Raw genomic sequence first — 20,870 nt, 5'->3', positions numbered from 1 at the left:
CTGTGTGTGTGTATGTGGGGGGGGATTCTGTGTGTGTGTGTGTGAGGGGGGAAGCCAAAGGGGGGTGGGTTTACCTGTTCTGCTGGGCTTGATTGCCTCTGTATGGGACTGTGCTTTCTACTGTTTTCACTGGTTGCCAACTTCGCGTGGAGTTAACTGTGGGTCAGTGAGTCTCTCTCTGGCTGGTTGCTATTGTTTCCAATGGGCTGTGCAGCCGCTCCTGTTGTTTCGAATGGGCTAGCCTGTCATTCGTTTTAGTACATCCCCTGAAATTTATTTCAGTGGAGTCAATGCAAGTCAACCGACATTCCCCTCTCCCATTATCTTCAATGGGCTGAGCAGCCTCTCCCATTGCTTCCAATGGGCTGACTTGTCATTCGTTTTAGTACATCCCTTTTAATGGCTTTATTCCAATGGGCAGATGGGGGGACCCCTTCCGGGCCCCATAACTCGGGACCCCCTGCCCCAATCGTCACCAAACTTGGGGGTTCTTGCAAGAAGGGTCACCTCAAGCTACGCTGAAAGTTTGGGCCCTCTACCTCCAAAAATGCCCCCCCAGAGCCGCAGAAAGGCGCAAATGTGTTTTTACTGTGGGCGATTTTTTTTGTGGGGGCCCTTCCAGGCCCCATATCTCGGGACTTCCTGACCCAATCTTTACAAAGCTTGGGGGTTCTTGCAAGAAGGGCCGCCTCAAGCTACGTTGAAATTTTGGGACCTCTACCTCCAAAAATGCCCCCCCGGAGCCGCGGAAAGGCACGAATGTGTTTTTAATGGCTTTATTCGGCCGAATTTTCCCCCGAACTCGGAACTTGGCGCCAAATTCCATGGATCTGAATTGGGGGAGTTCGGACTTCGGCATTTCCCGAATCAAAATGGGCCAAATGTTGCCAAATCTGAATTTTACCGATTTTTTTTTCAACAGCCCTAAACAGCTATTTTTCTACATGCTCACAAACCTGCTCCCCTCACTATTTTTCCAGAACAAAGAAATACACTGCAAGAGAACTCCTCCTAAATCTGAAATTAGTTTAAACCTCAACGGGACTGCTAATTTTGAATGTGGAAGCTTTCATTAGGTTAGTTGTCTTTGAAACCAGACTTTCCCAGACTTCCTTCCTTTCAACCCCTCCCCCACATCTATGGACTTATTCTCTAGGCAAGATCTCATGCCCTCCCCATAGTCTACAGGAAAAATTTATGGAGTGTGGGAAGCCAGTAGGAGAAGATATGCCTGGCAATTAATAATGCCCAGCAGTCTTAGCACAACGTTTACAGCACCACCAAACACAGCCAGCCCCACGCAACATGTTGTGCCCCTATTAATCCCCCCCCCTCAGTTTGGTTTGGGAAATCGCTTCATCTCCACTTGATCCGCCTACTGGACCTGCTGCCAAGGGGTATTTTCAAACAGGGAAATAGTGTAAGAGAAGAGTTAACACCCCCCTTTCCCTATAGTGCCATGGCCTTGATTCAGATCATGCTCAGCCCAGTTCCAGAGCTCCAACACCACTTGTGTTTGGCCCCTAGGATGGCTTTCATACTATACAATATAGGTTAGAGGCATGGGAGCATGTATTGTGAAGCATCTTGCAGTAGAGGAATCAACGCCTGCTGGATCCAGCTGTAATTCCAACCTCTCAAGTTAGAGAAAAGGACAAAGGGAAGCTTATGAGAAGTTAGGCAGCAAAGAGGTTGGGTTTATACCTTCCTTCCTTCCCATCCCTGCCAATAACAAATTCTGACTGCTTTACAAGTGAGGCTTCCACAGTGAGAAGCCTGCAAGCACGTGAACGTTTGATGTTTCAGAATGGAGGTAAATTCTCATTTCTCTGACACCAAATCACTTCCAATTGTGGCAGACATAAAAACCTTTGGAGGAAGCCTAGATCAGACAGTTTGGAAGTTACTCAATCAAACCTTTCTATGAAACCTTTTCTTTTTTGCTACAGAGAGTCGTGTTGTAACACAGATATGGGAAGGTGCCAAAAGGCAATCTATTACATGGCCTGCTGAAAAACTGGACTTTCCAGCCCCAAACTGCTGCACCATAATTTTCTTACCTGTGTCTCGTGTCTCTGTTCCTTAAATGGCAGATTCGTCCAGAAACAACAACAAAAGAAAAATTAAAAAGCGGTTAGTAACAATGGTGGAAGCAAGGAGATAATTTGCAAGGAATGGCTGCTACTGTTGCTTTAGAGTATTCATATAAAAGGCACAACATTGAATATAGCAACACTCAAAACTAAAAGGGTATACCCTGGATAAGACAAATATCTGAATGGAAGTCACCAAGGGAATTAAATCAAACCATTTAAATTTAACTCTTTGGTTCCTTTTTCAGCTTCCGCTGTTTGCCCACCAGTTGTGAGACTCTCACATCTCCAGGTTTTATCTTGCTAAACAGACTTCTCATCCTCAATTAATTAATGACAGCCAGCATGGTATAGTGGTTAAAAGCGGTGGACTCTTATTGAGCCCCATTTCAAGAATTAAAATTATTTACATACTTAATTCATACCGATGAAACAATGTTAAGAATATAGACCTTGACCTACATTTTATTGTACAGCCTGACAACTGCAAGAGTTCAGCTGTGCTATAGTTTTCGATGACAAAGATTCACACGGAATGCTGACTTCCTGACGATCACCCATATGGCAACCCAGAGCCAATACCCATGTTTCTACCTAGCCCATTACGCCTTCACTCTCTAGAAGATGAAAATCAAAATATTGTTACAGCTGAGGCTGTCCTTTGTCAAGCTGATTGCATCCCATTTGCGGATAGAGTTTGCCCTTGCAGGAATGCCTTCTGCATGTCCTTTTTGATTGTTGCTTTTATGCTTGTAGCCAATCCCAATTCATTGACCCGCTGTTTGTAAACAGGGAATGGCTCTCTGATGAAATCAGGACATCCTATCTTATGTCCACGCAAAACCCAAAATAACTGAATCAGTTGTAAGGTTCTTATAGTTAGCAATCAGGTATCATGAATCGGGTGTAGCTTTCCTTAATGGCTGATTTGGGATGGTTATATTCAATGTTATTTATTTGTGCTCGGGTTTATCATAATGTATGTTCTTCCTTTTTTATGTGCCAATGAAGGTGTGTATGTGTGTATGTGTGTGTGTGCAAGAGGTTGGCTGTGCTGCAGTTTTTTGATGACAAAGACTCCCACGGAATGCTGACTTCCTGATGATCACCCATATGGCAACCCAGAACCAATAACCATGTTTCCACCTATCCCATCCGCCTTCGCTCTCTAGAAGACGGAAATCAAAATATTGTTACAGCTGAGGCTGTCCTTTGTCAAGCTGATTGCATTTAAACTGTGTTGTTGTTTTCTGAATGGGAGCTAATGACGGGATCTTTTCCTGAATGGGCAATTTCCCAAAAATATAAAGGCTGTGATTCAAGCTCTGCCAGGCACGTGTGGGTCAGCATACAAGTAATTGATAGAGGAAAGGCGGATGTTATGCAGTGTGAACTGGGGGAGAGAAAGAGCCAGGAGTGTTTAACAGGAGCTGGGGACAACTGCGGCATTCTGGGGGCACAGTTACTCTTGGGAAGCTAATGAAGCAGCGGCAGATGGGCTGCCTGTTTTTAGGAATCTCTGCTTGTACGTCGATAAATAAAACAGATACTGCAACGATGCTGTACACCTCTCTTTCGTCCAAAGACGACTAAACTTTGCTACCCTTGGACTTCTCGTCGTTTAGGGAATCTCTTGCTAATCCCATCTAATGTACATATCTTCAAATAAAACAGGTTGCTACAAACACATAATTTTATCTGAAAATAAAAAAAAAAGAATTTGCAAGGGGAAGATTAAAGGTTAAATCTCACAACCGCGTCTTTCCCGTTACTACTTATTACTGAATGGCATTTTCCTATCACAGGAATGCTACATCTATCAGTGGGTGGACACATTTATCAACAAATAAGGTAGTCACTTGGTAACTATCACTTGAACATGAAAGCCTGCCAAGACTGCTGTATTTGCAGCATTTATAATCATACATCTGAAATATGTACCAAGGACATCTTTAAAGGGCTCTGATTAATCCTTAGCAAGGCAATCACTTCAGATTTTAGCATGTGCGTGTGCATTTGGATAAGAACATAAAAAAGCCATGCTAGATCAGACCAAGGCCCATCAAGCCCAGCCGTCTGTTTATTTATTTTATTGCACTTTTACCCTGCCCTCCCCAGCCCGAAGGGCAGTTCACAAAGTGGCTAACCAGGTGCCTCTAGGAAGCCCACAAACAAGACGACTGCAGCAGAGTTATCCTGCCTGAGTTCCAAATCACCTAATATAATAGGCATGCTCTTCTGATCATGGAGGGGATAGGCATGCATCATGACTAGTTTCCATTTTGACTAGTAGCCATGAATAGCCCTCTCCTCCATGAACATGTCCACTACCCTCTTAAAGCCTTCCAAGCTGGCAGCCATCACCACATCCTGGGGCAGAGAGTTCCACAATTTAACTATGCGTTGTGTGAAGAAATACTTCCTTTTATCAGTTTTGAATCTCTCACCCTCCAGCTTCAGCAGATGACCCCACATTCTGGTATTATGAGAGAGGGAGAAAAGCTTCTTATGGATTCTCAGTTTAAAGCCCCATTGTTGTGTGTGTGTTAAGTGCCGTCAAGTCGCTTCCGACTCATAGCGACCCTATGAATCAATGTCCTCCAAAATGTCCCATTGTTGGATACATTCAAAATTAAACTGCAAAAAGCAGTATACCTTAATTTGTTGTGATTTCTGTTTCTACCTTAGAATAGCTACAAATGGTATCACAGTATTGGTGAAGGGCTGTGGCTCAGTCATAGAGGATGTCCATGGCTTCCCTGGTAAGAGGATTTTGGGAAAGATGTTCCTCCTCCAGAGACTCTGAAGAACTAAATGGGCAAACAGTCTGACTTGGTATAAGGCAGGTTCGTATGCTGATATATGAAGAATGACATCAACTTTTTTTAAAGCAAGGATCTATGTCTTTGAGATGTTAGCCAAATAGATATGGCCATTTAATTATTCAACAATACCTAATGCAACAAATTAATTAATAACCTCCAGAGGAATAATACAATGTGGTATGAATCACACAAAAAAACAAGTCCTCTCCCCTTCTTTAATGGTTCTCCTTTGAAGAAAATACCATGTTGCTACAGTCCAATACTCTTGGCAGGCTGTACTATAAGTTTGATTTCTAATGTGAGCAAAACGTCTTACCTTAACTCTAGGATGCTAACAGCATTCCCAGAAGGAAGGAGCCTCCGGACGAAATTGAAGTCACCAATATATATGCTGCCATCCGTCCCGGAAGCCATGGCAACGGGAGCAAAGAGTTTACTGCTATGAGATGGGCCGTTGCAAGTGGTGCAGGAGACACTTCTTTGGTGTCCGTTACCCATGACGGTTGAGATAACTGGTGGCTGCTGGGAGATGAATATATTCTCTCCATTTCCTTTATGTACGATACCTAGTTGGAAACACACACACATTTATAAAGAGTACATACCTTGGCATATAGCATTTTGCTCAACTCTGTTGGCTCTGGGCTTAATGGAACCTTAATGGAACCATGTGTCAGTATGAATTCAACAGAGATTCAGGATTAGATCCTCTACCAAAGAAGCCCAGTAAAAGCAAATCCATTAGTAAGTTTTTCCAAAACCATACACACACAAAACCTTGGAAAGTGTTAGTGATCTTATGCCATAACTGTGGGTGGCTCTGCATGTTGTCTCATGAACTATAAAAATATCGAAGCATGCTCTTAGAATACATACATGTGAAATGTAAAAATGTAACAAAAAGATAATGTATGTATTTATTTCTGATGGAAAACACGCATACTTTAGGGCAGGGGTTTGCAATCTTTTGGGCCAGAATGCTGAAAAAAATGAATAATCTATCTACGAAGATGTTGGTGTGTTGGCAAACTACAGAAGAGGGATGTTGGTTGTCCTTGGCTAATGATAAAAGCCATGTTGATTGTTTTCTCCCACATCACTGGCTCTAGTTCTGTTGCTGATACCTCAATTTAAGTTGAGAACTTGTCCCTTCTGTTGAGAACAATGATCTGGCTTGCTGCTGTTCAGCACGCATTGTAGGGGTTGCCTGCCCTTGCTGTAAAGCTACTTCTGAAAAATTGCTTTTATGTTGTTCACGAGAACAAAAAGAGTCTTTAATCAAAAGGTTATGAAACCACTGTTATAAGGTCTAAGAATTCTATGCCCATATTGCCATGAGAAAGAAAAAGAACTATCAACCAACCGCAATGCAACAACGAATTACCAACATTACCACATGTTGGATGATGCTTTGTTATCAGTAAACAAGAGGTATGAAAACTTTTTTTCTGAATTCTGAACGTGAACTGTTATGGAACGACCACTTTGAGCAGAGTTTCATAGGTCTGCTGAGAAAGTTGCAGTTTGTAAAGTTGCTGCGATTGCCCTGTGAAGGGGTTATGCCTTGCGTTCTCAAAGACTCTCAGGTGGCGTAACATTAACTGAAACTTTGAATTACCTCTCCCTAGAAACTGCAAATGCAAACCTCAATATTACAACAGAAGTGTGTATTAAATGTTATCAAAGACGTCCTGGTTCCACAGTTTTTTGCAACATCCAAATCAGATTAAATGATAAACTGGTTTGTTTGTTCTCTTTCCTACACACCAGGATTTGAAACCATGCTTTAATTCAAGTTAGAAATCCTGATTTATAGGAAAGAGAACAAACCAGTTTGGACATAAAAACAAACTGCAGTTTGCATCAATCAGGAAGTCTTCCATATCTAAATTCCATGCGAGAAGGAAGGGAAGAAAGGGCAGTGTGACAAAGGAATGTTGCCTGGTGCATGTATTAATCCTGTATAGTTTAACAGCTATTAACTGAATGTCTGAATGCAGCCACTCTCTTAGGCTCTAAGAATCCATCTGAAGTGAGCTCTGACTCACAAAAGCTCATGTTAAAATAAATGGTGTTAGCCCAGGTGCCACTGGATTTCTGTTTTGTTTTACTACAGTAGACTAACATGGTTACTCCTCTGGAATTATCTAGGAATGCCTGCCAGCTCTAAGCGTGTCTGTTGCTCAGATCCAATGAAACCTGTCTGATTAGCAGTTAGAAACAATTTAAGAAAAAAACAAAAATATCAGGGTTGGTTATTGGTCTACTAAATTAGCGGCTAATAGTTGTACTAACATGATGGGGATTGGTAGTTAAATATGTATGGTACTTTTAATATTTAACAAAGAGAAATTAATAGGAGAATGACCCTGCAGTTTTCAGAAAAGGGCACTGCATTGCAGTATGAAATCAATATTCAAATTGGAATGAAAACTGATCGACTGTGTGTGGAAACAGTCCTGCCTGTGACACAGCGCGGTTCCCAAGGGATGAAGAGTTAACAGAGAATGATTTTTCCCCCACCAATGAGTGTGAAAATAAACTAGGAAACATCCTTTTAACTAAACACTCCCTTTGTCTTAGTATTGGCTTTGCTAGTTTCATCATTCAGACAAGGTTTCCATTCCTTTTCTACTAGAGGCGACAAGGATTTACTAGTTCCAGAGGAGTAGCCCCAAACACAAATCTTTCAGAGCACCTTAAAGATTTATTGTGGCATAAGTTTTGGTGAGCTAACATTGCATGAATAGATGCATGAAGTGGATTCTTAAATGGAAGACAGGCATGAACATGGACATACAAAAACAGATACACTCAGAGAGAAGCAAAGTAACACAATCAAAAGCAGTGGAAGTACAGTCTGACATTATTATGTACAACTGAAAATAAGCACAGTGTGCTTATCATTGCTGAAATTTCTGAACTATTTGTTTTCAATCTGGCATCTTAACTGCTTTTCTTTATAATAGTTTCATTTATTAAATGCAGTCAATGACCAGCATAATAATTGCAATAAGACAGTACAATTACCCTAACATTTATTGGGCTGTCTCTCGTGCCAGCAGCGATTTCCGTAATAATAGTTTGTAAACCACCTCAGGAACCTTTGGGATGAGACTGTGGCCCAGAAATACGTTAAATCAACAAATAAATTCCTTATTGTCTGTCAATATTAGATGGGTCAGCCTGCGGGCAAGGTAATCTTATCTGAACTTTTGTTGCGGGGCTTTGTTTATAAGCACTGGGTAGAAATAATAAATATTATTGTGAAATATTATTATTTTTGAAACTCAACCATGTTTCAAAAGAAGCATATCTTCTGGGGATGGAATAGGGAAGGCACTGTTTGAGATACACACATCAGAAATCCTACTGGCTATTTTTCTGAAACCTGATTCACCCCAGTGCTTTGAATCATGGTCTAAATCACTCATCATTCTCTGAATATGAAATACCTCAAAATAGTGGCCATTTATTTACTTATGCTGCAATAAACAGCACTCTTCACCTCCATCATGAGGATGCAACAAACAAGGGACCTGCAGGACCTGCGAGGGGATCCTATCCTCCCTGCCCAGGCTGCCCAGTTGCTGGCCAACCTGCCTGCCGGTAGCACTGCTGCTAATGGCTGCCTGGCTTATGCAGTGGGGGTGGGGGAGAGGGGCAGAAGCTCCATCTCCCTGCCTTCTCCTCACCCCTCACGCCCACCTGCCTGCCTGGCACGTGCAACCGTGGCTCTGGCTCTCCCCTCATTCCCCTGCCCACCTGGCTCAAGCGGTAGTTCCCGCTCCCTCCTTCTCTGTCTACCTCTGGCCCACAGAGATGCTCCTCTCTTTGGGGAAATTTAATCCCTCCTCCATTAAAACAAAAACAAAAAACCTTTCAGAGTTTTCTGCAAACCTAGGAGATCCTGCAGGTCTGCAGAAGAATACCCCCTATTTGAACCAGTCTGGGGTTTTTCTGGCCACACAGGGGCCAAGTTCAGAATTAAATATATAATTCTGCCCTCAGTTATACGCGATAACATGGGAGGCAACCTGGGAGACGGCCTCCTCAGTCATGGCTCCAAACCTCTGGAACTCTCTCCTCAGGGAGAGTCACCTGTCCCCTTTTTGTTACGGTCTTCTGCCAGCAGGTGAAGCCTTTTTGTTTTATTTTGTTCGGCATTCCCTCAATGATTCCTCCTTCCTAACAATGTTTTTTTTATATATATATATATATTGTATATATTTTAACAGTTTTGTAAATATTCTAACGCTGGCTTTTTAAACTCTTTAAAAATTATTTTAATAAGGTATGTTTGGGAGGGTGTGTTGATTTTAATGGTTTTATAACGTAATTTTATCACAGATGTTTTAAATAGTTGGCAGCCCTTGTAAGGGCAGAAAGGCAGGATATAAATTTTGTAAATAATATTTATTTATTTATTTATTTATTTATGCAGGAGTTCATTTCATCTATTGGTAACAAAATGGTGCAGGTGCCAATCATGAATTCCCAGATAATATCCCATCATCCCTTGCCATTTGAGGGCTCATGGGTGGGAGGTATTATTTTGTTAGGTCTGAACATAATTACAAGGAAGAACAGCAGTTAGAAGCAGCCTGTGAGGAGGGCGTTACCTCAGGCAGTGCTTTTCAAGGAGTGACACTGAGTGAGCACAGCTGAGTGAAGTTGGTGGATATTTTATAGCAAACTTCCACAAGGCAAATTCAATGCTGAAAAATCCCTCAAAGTAAATGACTTCTCTGTTATCCACTGGAAAAACAAAGAGTGTTGGCCAAAAACACATGAAGCTGCCCTATACTGAACCAGGCCCTTGGTCCATCAAAGTCAGTATTGTCTACTCAGACCGGCAGCAGCTCTCCAGGGTCTCAGGCAGAGGTCTTTCACATCACCTACTTGCCCAGACCCTTTAACTGGAGAAGCCGGGGATTGGACCTGGGACTTTCGGCTTGCCATGCAGATACTCTACCGCTGAGCCATGGCCCCTAAGTTCTTCCTAAAACACAACAGACTTCAAAAGTACGAGTTCCAGTTTTACTTTTTAGATGACATTGTGCAGCAGTTTTAAAAAAAAATTACGTCTCCTCCTGGAAGATAAATAGTGGTTGGTGCTTAATATTAAATTCAAAGAGGAAATAATATTTTTAACTTATTTATCAACAACGAGGGATGGAATGCTTATTTCTCTCTGGAATTTAAGGTAGGTTTATGAGAGTTGACTGTCAACACACCAGCATACTTAATGGACACGGACATATCCTCCCCTGGAAGTAAAAACCCACTGAAGTGGCAGGTGTGGTTAGAGTTTGTCTGTGGCTAAACGTGTAAAAGAAATCTTTCATCTTTTGCCCACAAGTAACAATATATAATTAGGACCCTGGAGACCCAACTTTGCTGAAATACATGTTTATTTGCAAAGGCTTTGTTTACGGCTGGCAATAAAAGAGGCTTTTGTTTGATGTTCAGCCATAAAGACAAACAAGATACTGGTCTTATATTTTGATGTGTATTAAAAAAAAAACCTTTTGGGTTTTAAAAAGCAAAATCCAGAAACTTTATCACATAATCAATTAGTCTATGTTTTAATCAAATATTTCACTGCAATGAAACCAGAGTTTATTGGGCCTGTAAAGGATGAAGCAGAACTTTGTCATATAAAAATATGGTTGAAATTTCTCTGCTTAGCCCTGAGAGGAAAAGCTCAGTCCGGGGAAAAAGGGTCTAACAACACACTTAATGGAGATCTGCTATACCTTCTCCACAGATAAAGTGGCTCAGTGTGGACAAGACACCAAGCCATAGTTTGTACCAACTACAGCTGAGATATCACACCAAACCGTAGTTCGTCAACTCAGATATCACACCAAACCTCAGTTCGTACAAACCATGGTCTATAGCCCCACTTCAAACCATGGGGTCTGATACTGGGAGGTATTTCATACAGCAAGCCTTGGTCAAGCTAGGCAGATCTGGTCTCCCTAGTTCCTAGGTAGAAATACCTCCAGAATCCTAAATATGCCACCTTGATTTCCATGATGACAGGATATAAATGTAATTAACAAAGGAAATAGCATATCCCAATTTTTATTTTCTTAAATTTGATTTTGAAAGTGTACATGCATTGTATGTGCGTTTATTAAAAAATGAATGGGGAATGTTAGGGAAGAATGTTGAACAGTGACAGGAGAATCCCTACAGGGAGGCCAAAGGAATGCTGTTTGGATGGGGTGTGTGGAGTTCATTTGTTCTTTAGTTTGCATTTCTGAAAGAACAGATGACATTTCTTAGCATCTTGCACAAGCAATGACATCCTGACTGACCATATTCTTTAGTTTAATTGACATCTGCAAACTTTTTAAGAACAAAGTTCATAAATGAGAAGTGTTTCCCATTAATCTCCCCGCACACGTCTGAACTTTTTAGATTTGTTTTTCAGCCTTGAATCACAGCATTCACCTTAAATATACATTTTCATGGCTTAAACCAGAGAGAGGTCCTTTGAGCTTTGAGCCAAGATGAAATAGTGAATAATTTTTGACCTTTCATCTAATGAAGTTTGAGAGTACAGGCTCTGTTCTCTTTTTGTACACTTTTTCTGTGCTCTCATTATTCTCTCTCAGCTGCTTGCAGGGACATTTCATTCTGGCGCAACAAACATCTAATCTGTTTTGGCAAACAGTTCAGACAAATGGAACCACCATCATGATATTCCAGTAGAAACTGTTTTTGTTTTTTTTTGCTTACTATACTAGATGTTTTGAAGGACTAAGGTTCTCTGATGAGGTTTTCCTGGCCAGAAGCAATACATGTTGAAGGTGAGTTTATAACTAGGCTTGTCATTCCCCCACTGGGTGTGGGGTACCCCACCCCCAGCAGGTGCCTCCTCACTCCTGCACAGCTGGCCGGCGGGGAGAAAAATGGTGGGAAACAGAGGGAAATGTTGGCAGCGTCCTGGTGCGCTGACATCATTCCTCATGCGCCTGGCAGCATAGTCAGAGCATCACTGGAGGATGCCAGGGAAACTCTTGCATTTGGGCAAAACTCTATGGTCACTCCTGGGCACATGGGGGTGACATCAGTGCATTGCTAGCAACATCATTACATCGCCAGCAAGGGCCCCAACTGCCAGGAAGTCCCCCTGCGGGCTGCCAGGCCCTGCCTGCAATAATAACTTATAACATTAATTAAAATTTATTAAAAACCTTTCCAGTTTTCATCTTGGGGAAACATGCTTTTCAGTGTCATCTGATTAATAACTAATGTACTTACCACTCTGTGTATTCAAAATATGGTGTTTGTCTAATGACCAGCCACCCAGATTTGAAGCATCCAACTCAAATCCCTGCAGTACCACAGTCCTTTTCTCCCACAGAATGAAATCAGGACAAGTCTCATATTCATAGCCTACTGATACTGGAAACAGATAACAAACAAAACGTTAAGGCTGAGTATCCTTCCATCACCTACGACAATTCTACAATTAACGGGTCAATAGTAATTTCCACCCAGTCTTGCTCAGCTTTGTCTTTGGTGAAGGAATGGCATATCCCATTAAGCAAGTTTACAGTGCAATCCTAAGAACACTTCCCTGAGAGTAATGCCACTGAACAGCATGGCATTTACTTTGGAGCATACCAGTTTAAGACTGGTCCCTTAAGGCTGTAATCATGAGGCAGCGCAACCAGCATACTTATTAAACTGGAGCCTAATTCTCACACACTGCAAATGAGATGGCAAAACCCGTGTAGTGACTAGCCCACTTCAGACTACAAATGCTTGCTCACATGAAGGAATGCGTCTCCATAACCACCCTACACGTATAAAATGAATACACACGGGGGAAAAAGGCTGTGCCCTAGACTTCTCCCAGATCTGCCTGCTTTCTGTACACAGGGAATTATTTTGAAGTAATAAACATTTGATTAGGGGACCCCCACCCACCCCACACATTCATCCAAGCGTCCTCTGAAGCAGACTAGTCGATACACAGATTTAGCACTTGTGTTTGAGAGAAGTGGACCTACAAATGGCCCAGAGGACATGCTACACGATCATCTGGACCTTGGTAGCAGGTGCATTTCCAGAACAGGGCAAACAGTGGCTTCCTGGGGAAATTTCAGATACGAAAAATGTTGGAAAGTCTGTGGAGCCTAATTTGAATGAGAGAAAACTCTGTGGCTCCAGGAGGGAAGAGGTCTGATGCACTGAACTGATGCTGTCCATCCTCCGGAATCGGACCATCCCTTCTGGAGACTCTTATTCTTGAAGTTAACAATCACTGACTCTTCACTGGTTTTCGCTCTCTTGCTGTTACAATGTTTTTCGAGTTATGCTGAGGTTAAAGTTATAAAAGCCTCCTAAGCCAATGGCTTTGTGAATAGTTATTAAATACAATTTTCTTAACCTTTAATATGTGTGCTGTTTAGAAATTCCTCCACGTTCACAGACACTCTATTTCAGTAGAAAAGAGCAATAGTTCAGTAGCACCTTAAAGACTAACGAAAGTTCTGGCAGGGTAACCCTTAGGATTGCCAGGTCCCTCTTTGCCACCAGGAGGTTTTTGGTGCAGAGCCTGAGGAGGGCAGATTTTGGGGAGGGGAGGGACTTCAATGCCATAGAGTCCAATTGCCAAAGTGGCCATTTTCTCCAGGTGAACTGATCTTTATCGGCTGGAGATCAGTTGTAATAGCAGGAGATCTCCAGCTAGTACCTGGAGGTTGGAAACCCTAGTAACCTTGCCAGAAATTTTGTTAGTCTTTAAGGTGCTACTGGACCCTTGCTCTTTTCTACTGCTAGTGACAGACTAACACGGCTACCCATCGTCTGCTGTTTAAGGACGTGGAATATCCTGCATCTGGTGAGTCTGGGATATTACCCCTGAGGGAGGATTGGGTTATTTTTCTTTTTCCCTCTAACAGAAAATAGTGCAGGGTGGGAAGCCTTAAGCCCACTCTCCCCATGGCCCTGATCTGAAATGGGCCCATGCATCATTGGGAACTACGTTCCAAGCACAGAACTCATGTCCATTGAGTGGATATTATGGGAGACAAGAGGACTTTGTAATGTGTGAACTGGTCCCCTTTGCCAGCCATTCCGACTCCCTCCTCGGGAGTCCCTCCCCTCCCCAAACCCCACCCTCCCCAGGCTCCACCTCAAAAGCTCCCGCTGATGGGACACTGGATAGTCCCTAGGCACACTGGATAGCATGTGTGGGACAAACTTTCATTTCTGTTTATAAAGAACAGAATGTCCCCTCCCTCCACAAAATCAGTTTCAAATCCCAGTTTTTCCCCATAGGGAAGCTGCGTGTGTCTTTGTGTGTGTTTACATTGTATTTTTTCAGGTCAACGAGAGAAAGTAAAAGGCCATTTCCTGCAAATTCTCCGCAGTTCAAAGCCCTTGCAAAAAGTATATCTGTAGCCATGCCATGCTGCAGTGGGGAGGGGGGGATATGTTTGTATAAGGTATAAAGAAAAACATGCAGTTTCTGCATACAGTGCCTCCAAAAAGACGGAATAAGCATATTTTGTGGGTAACTATTTTTTTTAATAACCAGGAAAACTGACACTGCAGGCAGCCCAGTGTCTTCTTCTTAATTAGTGATTTTGCAACAAAAGTCATAAACAGCGAGCCGCCATACACTAAAAAGGAAGCCTAAGATTTGTTACCTGAGTTACCACGTAATTTTACTACAGCAGCCAAACATTTAGCCCTACACCAAGTTACCTGTGCATCTTCAGTCCATTCCTGAAAGCAGTGGAGCCAGGGATGAAGTAGCCGTGGCGCTGCCGCGGCGCCTCCAAAGAGGGCTGCAAAGAGGGGACTTTTCCCCTCCAAAAAGGGGGGGAAAGCCCCATAGCAAACAGTGATGCTGCACCAACAAAAAGGTGGCGCTGCAACGCCATTGCCTAAGGGGGCATTCTTGGGTTGAAGGGGGTTAGGAAGTGGCCTAAAGGCAGCTCCGCCCCCCGGAACACCCCGGGAACACCTCCCAGGATGCTGGCATGGAGATTTGCACCAGAAGGATGCCCGCGGGAGCCCTCACTGGCATTCGAGGGTCACACTGCCACTGTGGTCCAAAAGGCTGACGTAAGTGCCCCTATGCCAGCATCCATGCCAGCTTGAACGGCACAAGTGGCACGGATGCTGTCGTAGGGGTCGTGTCACCTCCTAAGCTCATTCAGCCTCCAACCTCAGGACTAGGCTGTTAGTAACCAAGAAGACTTAACCTCTAAAAGAGATAGAGTCTTGCTTAAGTAAAGGAAAAATCAACTCAGCTCTCAAATCTGAAAATTCACCGCAATCCAAAATAATAGGATCTATAGAGCCAATTCTGTTAGTACCACATCTGCAGCATCTATTAGAGTATGGAATACCAGGCAACCCAGTGTTGAAGGCAACAATATCATTGACTATAACGTCCGTAGGAAGCAGCTGAGACATCATTCCATGGACAACAAAGTGGTAAAATCTTCCCAAATCAGAAAGCATGGTTGTGGTGGAAAGTGCTATCAAGCTGCAGCTGGTTTATGGAGATCCCGTAGGGATTTTAAGGCAAGAGATGTTCCAAAGTGGTTTGCCATAGCCTGCCTCTGCATAGCGACCCTGGACTCCTTTGGTGGTCTCCCATCCAAGTTCTAACCAGGGCCGACCATGCTTGGCTTCCAAGATCTGACGAGATCAGGCTAGCCTGGGCCATCCAGGTCAGGGCACAAGCAGGGTAGCAACCCCCAAATCCAGTTTCGAGTCACAAGTAGTTTTCAGATTGCCAAACACTTTTCTATTTCATTAGCACGAGGAATACAGAGGCAACTGCTGCCGCTGGAGCTGATATATCGCAAATCCCGAGGCTACCACTGAGTGCCTGCCGGTAATGTGTCACCTACAGAGATACAAGAGCCTATGTGCAAGGGGGAAAATACAACTCTACTCGACCCTCCTGAAAACAAAAGGATTTAATTGCTCTCCTCTCCTGGAGGGAACCGCTCTGGCAGTAAATAAGCATTTCAACTTCTGCCAGGGACACATGTGAAGATTCATTAATAAGAGGGGAAGAGATACCTAAACTGAACTCATACAGGAATGTATATTTTTTTTAAATGAAATCAATTATATCAGTGAAGCGAATGAGAGATCAGTTGGTTTATTACTGCCAAATCTGATTATAATTTTTAATCAAAGCATTGGTGTAAATAATGGCATATATTTTTCTCCCTGCCAATGGATATCAGCATTGAATTTAGCCCACTGTACCATTCTGTTTCCCAGGAACAAAGCTCTCCTGGCATTGTTCTGTTCGATGGCGGCGGGGGGGGGGGGGGGGATGGCTTCGACTATGGACAGGTGTTTTCTGTTCCTTCTCTCCCCAGCAATTCATCAGTGCTGGGAGAATTCTGCTGCAAGGCAGAACTCCTGCAGCACTGATCTCCTAAGGGTTGGAAGGGCAATGTGGGGCTCCAGCTGGCATACCCGGGGCAAGGAAACTTCTCCTTTCATCTTTATGAGAGAGCTACCATCCCCTCTACTCCCTAACCTCACTGTCACTAATCCATCACTTCAAAAGGAGTAGATGTTGCTGGGAGGTGAGAGAGAGAATAGAATAGAATAAGATTCTCTCCTTTCCCCCATCTGCTTTCCTTCAGTGCACTTGAAGACAAAAAGGTTTTATGAAACTTGCTATTTCGAATTTGTTTCAGGGCGGATTTATTATTATACAGTTATCTAGGTATAATATCATGCCATGACTTCTTAATCATGAAGGAGTTTGGGTCTTTAGTCGTACAGTATTTAACTAGGATTTTTTTCCTCCTTAGAGAGAAAAATTAACATATGTTTAGAATCTCTTACTTATTTTCCCTAATCCTTTTTTGCTAAAACTGCCTTTATATTCATTAAATGAATAAAAAATGAACAAGCCAGAACCTCCTGGTTGCAGAACAAATACAAACTGCAACCTAAACATTTAAAAATCAACTCAATATGTGTGTTTTATACATACACTCACACATAAACACACAAAGTTGCAGGTTAAATCCGATTTTAAGTCAGTTCATTTGGAACCACCAAAACACTGCTTGTCTTACTAATGGCCCATAATATTAACACAGTTTGTATTATTAATGGCCCATAACATTCAATAACAATGTAACTACCACTACATTTTGAAAGCCAGAATGGATGGTAATAAAGAAGTTAATAACACTATAAAGTTTTAAAGAAGTTGCAAAATTAAAAAAGAGAGACTGAGAGACAGTGGCTACTGTTTCTTTTGGCTTCAAAGAGTTTGCGGGGGGGGGGGGATGGGAAATTGGGTTCAGAGACATGTGCCAAAAAGCACATAGTGTCTGAGCCCAAATCCTGTTCCCACAGTCACGATTTTTACTTTTTTGGGGGGCGGGGATTTTTATTTCTTCCTGTAAAGTAAGAGCAAGCTCCACTGCAGATTCAGCAGTTGCTAGGGCAGTTTTAAAGAGTCTTTTATTTCTCATAATTGAGCTGAAACTTGCTGAAGGAGAGACTTTAACTTTTCAAACACAGAATTTTGGTGTTCAGTAAAAATGAGTAAAATGGTCATTGCCAGGTCTGGCTCTGTGCAGGGGATGGAGATAATATTGCTGTATTAGCCCCCTGTGTCCCACATTTTCCTCCAGTCCTGGACTTCATCCCCACTCCAAGATTTCCCTAGACCTCCAAAATGTCTGACAGTTTTGTAACTCTTTGCCATGCTCGGAGGGTTAAAAAAAGTGTTATGGATATATACTGTGTTGGCACCACCAGTTACATAATCTATCTGGAATGTTCTAAAATGTTCATATTTCCAAGTTATTGCAAATATTGCACAACATTTTCTAATGTGAGAGAAGCTGCGACACCCCAGGGAAAAACACAAACGATTCCTGCATGGTAAAGTCAGTTGGTTACTGGTGACTAAAAATATTCATCTTTAAAGTTGCACCTGCTCAAAGGAAGAAGAAAGCAGATATACACCAGATGATTCACACTGAATGGCCACATTTCTACAAACTATCATTCAGAAATGGCTTGTAATCATACTGTGTTGTGCAACACATTCACAGTTAAAGTTTTTACAAAGGGCATACCCATTGCTTCTGCCAAGCCGGAGACTTTCTGACCGTAAATATCAGTCTTGTTCCAAGCAAAGGTATAGACGAGATTCGTGGCAGCAGGGAACCATTTCTGAGCTAGCCGCCCTTCCACAGTAATGGTAAGATGTACTTTTGTCATTCCAGGAGGGATTGTAGAATGTGTCAAGATGATGCGCAGCAACGTTTTATAGCCTGGAGTTCGGCTGCTCAAGTAACTGAGCTTCACAAAGCTCGAAGGAAGAGGGATTTCCTCCTGGACCACCTGAAAAACAGTTGCGCATGTTAATGTCAAAGAGAATCATGTCTGAGAAAACTACAGTGGCACAGACTTCTTTCGCAGCTCTGCTAATGCCTTGTGTGGGGACTACGACAGTGTCAAACCAGGCAGAGTCATGTATATTGAGACGTCTCACAACAGCGTTAGCTGTTCATAGAACAGAGTAAAAAGCGGCCTTGTGCACAATCTAATATGCTTAGGTACAGACCAAGAGAGGCATGTCAACGCATATTATTCCAGGATATAAAATGTGTGGCCGGAAGGGAATTTAGAGCCTCCTGACCATTTCTGATTTTCTTCGCTCCCCTTCCTTCCTGTTGATTCCCCAGCTGCCCTCTGTGACATGCATCTGCCATCCTCATTCCCTCTCTCAGACCTTACTTTTTCTCTCAAATAGCAGGGAGGTGCACATACTTAGTCATTACTTGATAATCATGCATCTGTGCACTTCCTTTTACCGCTGTGGTCTGTCAATCGATGCGCCTGAATTTTCATTACATTCACACGAATTAAGGCCTGGCACTGAAAACCCACTGCACCCTCACAGGCAACATTTGTGAGAGTTTAGGGTTGATCTGTGCAGTGTTAACACGTGCTACACAATTGCAGGTCCTCCTGCAACCCTTTGAGCAAAGGGAATACACACAGGATTATTATTTTTTTGCCTAATTCAGTGCATTCCTAAGGAGAGTTACTCCAGTCTAATCCAATTGAAATGAATGGGCTTAGACTGGAGTAACTCTCCTTAGGAATGCACGGTGTGTCACCCAAGTCAGGAGCAGAGCAGGTTTCAGGTTGTATATCTCAACCTCTGCCACAATTACAGCATCAAATAATCTGGTTTTGTGTGCTGCAACATGAGTTAATTTTTTTATCTTTTTTTTTTTTTTGCAGTCAAGTCACATCTGACTTATGGTGCCCCCTGGTGGGGTTTTCAAGGTGAGAGACATTCAGAAGTGGTTTGCTATTGCCTGCCTCCTTGTCACTCCCCTGGTATTTCTTGGTGGATATTAAAAGAGACCAAATTGTAAGAGGCTACCCCCTCCCCTTGTGCTAAGTTTATTTATTTATTTAGATTTTTATCCCGCCCTCAATCCCCAGCCAAGGCCAGGCTCAGGGCAGCTAACAATATAATACTTAATACATAAAATGCAATAAAATAGGCTAAACTCACGATATAAAGATAAAACAATTTAACCGCCCCATAAAATCATCATATTGAAATAATAAACAGATGGTGCTCATTTTTGAGGCATAGGGACCACTGTGTGTGTGTGTGTGTGTAAAGTGCCGTCAAGTCGCAGCCGACTTATGGCGACCCCTTTTGGGGTTTTCATGGCAAGAGACTAACAGAGGTGGTTTGCCAGTGCCTGCCTCTGCACAGCAACCCTGGTATTCCTTGGTGGTCTCCCATCCAAATACTAACCAGGGCTGATCCTGCTTAGCTTCTGAGATCTGACGAGATCAGGCTAGCCTGGGCCATCCAGGCCAGGGCAGGGACCACTGTAGGGCCTGAAAAAAAAAAGTCAGGACCCCCACATTTTAGTTTAAACCGTTTACATCAACCGGTGGGGGGGGGGAGAGGTAGGAAGGCCAGCTCTGATGGAAAACCATAGCTGCCCTCAACTGTAGGCCTGGTGGAATAACTCCGCTTTACAGGCCCTGCGGAATTCTTTAGACCTGATTCGGATCCCGATGGCTATGTGCCTATAATGATACAAGTCATGCAAGAGGGTTCTTATGGAGGTGGGAGAGAGAGACAGAGTCTATTTGGACTCAAAGACCTATGGGCAGACCTTGATTTGTGCTCAAAGATGAAGCTCCCTCTGAACCCTCTTTTTCTCCATGCCGCAAAATCAGAGTCAGAAGAAGAATGGCTGTTGATAACTGGGAATGATTTCCAGGTGCGCTGACCCCAAAGCTTCTGGGGCTTTAAAAAATTAAGAACCAACACTTTGGATGAGTCTTGTCCCACTATTGTGGCACAAATTTGCACTGGAACACATGAAGCTGCCTTATACTGAATCAGACCCTTGGTCCATCAAAGTCAGTATTGTCTACTCAGACCAGCAGCTGCTCTCCAGGGTCTCAGGCAGGGGTCTTTCACTTCACCTTCTTGCCTAGTCCTTTTAACTGGAGATGCAGGGGACTGAACCTGGGACCTTCTGCATGCCAAACAGATGCTCTACCAATGAGCCACAGCCCCTCCCTTATGGCTTCTGGTTCTCTGGCTCAAAAAGGTAAAACAGCAGGCACTTGTGGTTTTCATTTCCCGCACTATTTGGGATTGCAGCTTCACGGGATGCAAAAAGCACAGCTGCTGCACTCTTCTTCACTGCTATCACCAGACTGACTTGTGGCAGCCTCAAACTCAGAAGTAACGAGAAGAATACGGCAGGTTCTTCTCTCCCCACTTTAAAAAACCATAATATTGTTTTAAGCTGCAGGAGCATCACTGGAGAAACTAAAACGGTCCCTCCGGCTCATGTTCTCAGTTTACTTATTCCAAAGAAAGAAACTGATTCAGTCCCTATGAAGCTGAAAGCACTCGCTGAACACAGCA

At 43.0% G+C, this 20,870-nt stretch overlaps 1 protein-coding gene across 2 annotated transcripts in view; it reads right to left on the bottom strand.

Annotated features, from left to right (window-relative positions):
- TENM1 (teneurin transmembrane protein 1) overlaps positions 1-20,870 on the bottom strand; it is a 413,249-nt gene that overhangs the window by 112,136 nt on the left and 280,243 nt on the right. For both annotated transcript variants that reach the window (XM_056859258.1, XM_056859259.1), the window contains 4 exons: positions 18,025-18,292; positions 12,194-12,337; positions 5,235-5,484; positions 2,061-2,081 (listed from right to left, as the gene is read on the bottom strand). In XM_056859258.1, the coding sequence (XP_056715236.1) occupies positions 2,061-2,081; positions 5,235-5,484; positions 12,194-12,337; positions 18,025-18,292 (683 nt within the window). The remainder of the gene's footprint in view (positions 1-2,060; positions 2,082-5,234; positions 5,485-12,193; positions 12,338-18,024; positions 18,293-20,870) is intronic.

This window comes from Euleptes europaea, chromosome 13 (assembly GCF_029931775.1).
Source record: "Euleptes europaea isolate rEulEur1 chromosome 13, rEulEur1.hap1, whole genome shotgun sequence".
Lineage (NCBI taxonomy): Eukaryota > Metazoa > Chordata > Lepidosauria > Squamata > Sphaerodactylidae > Euleptes > Euleptes europaea.
The sequence above is the reverse complement of the archived record's forward strand: the minus strand, read 5'-3'. Positions and strand labels throughout refer to the sequence as shown.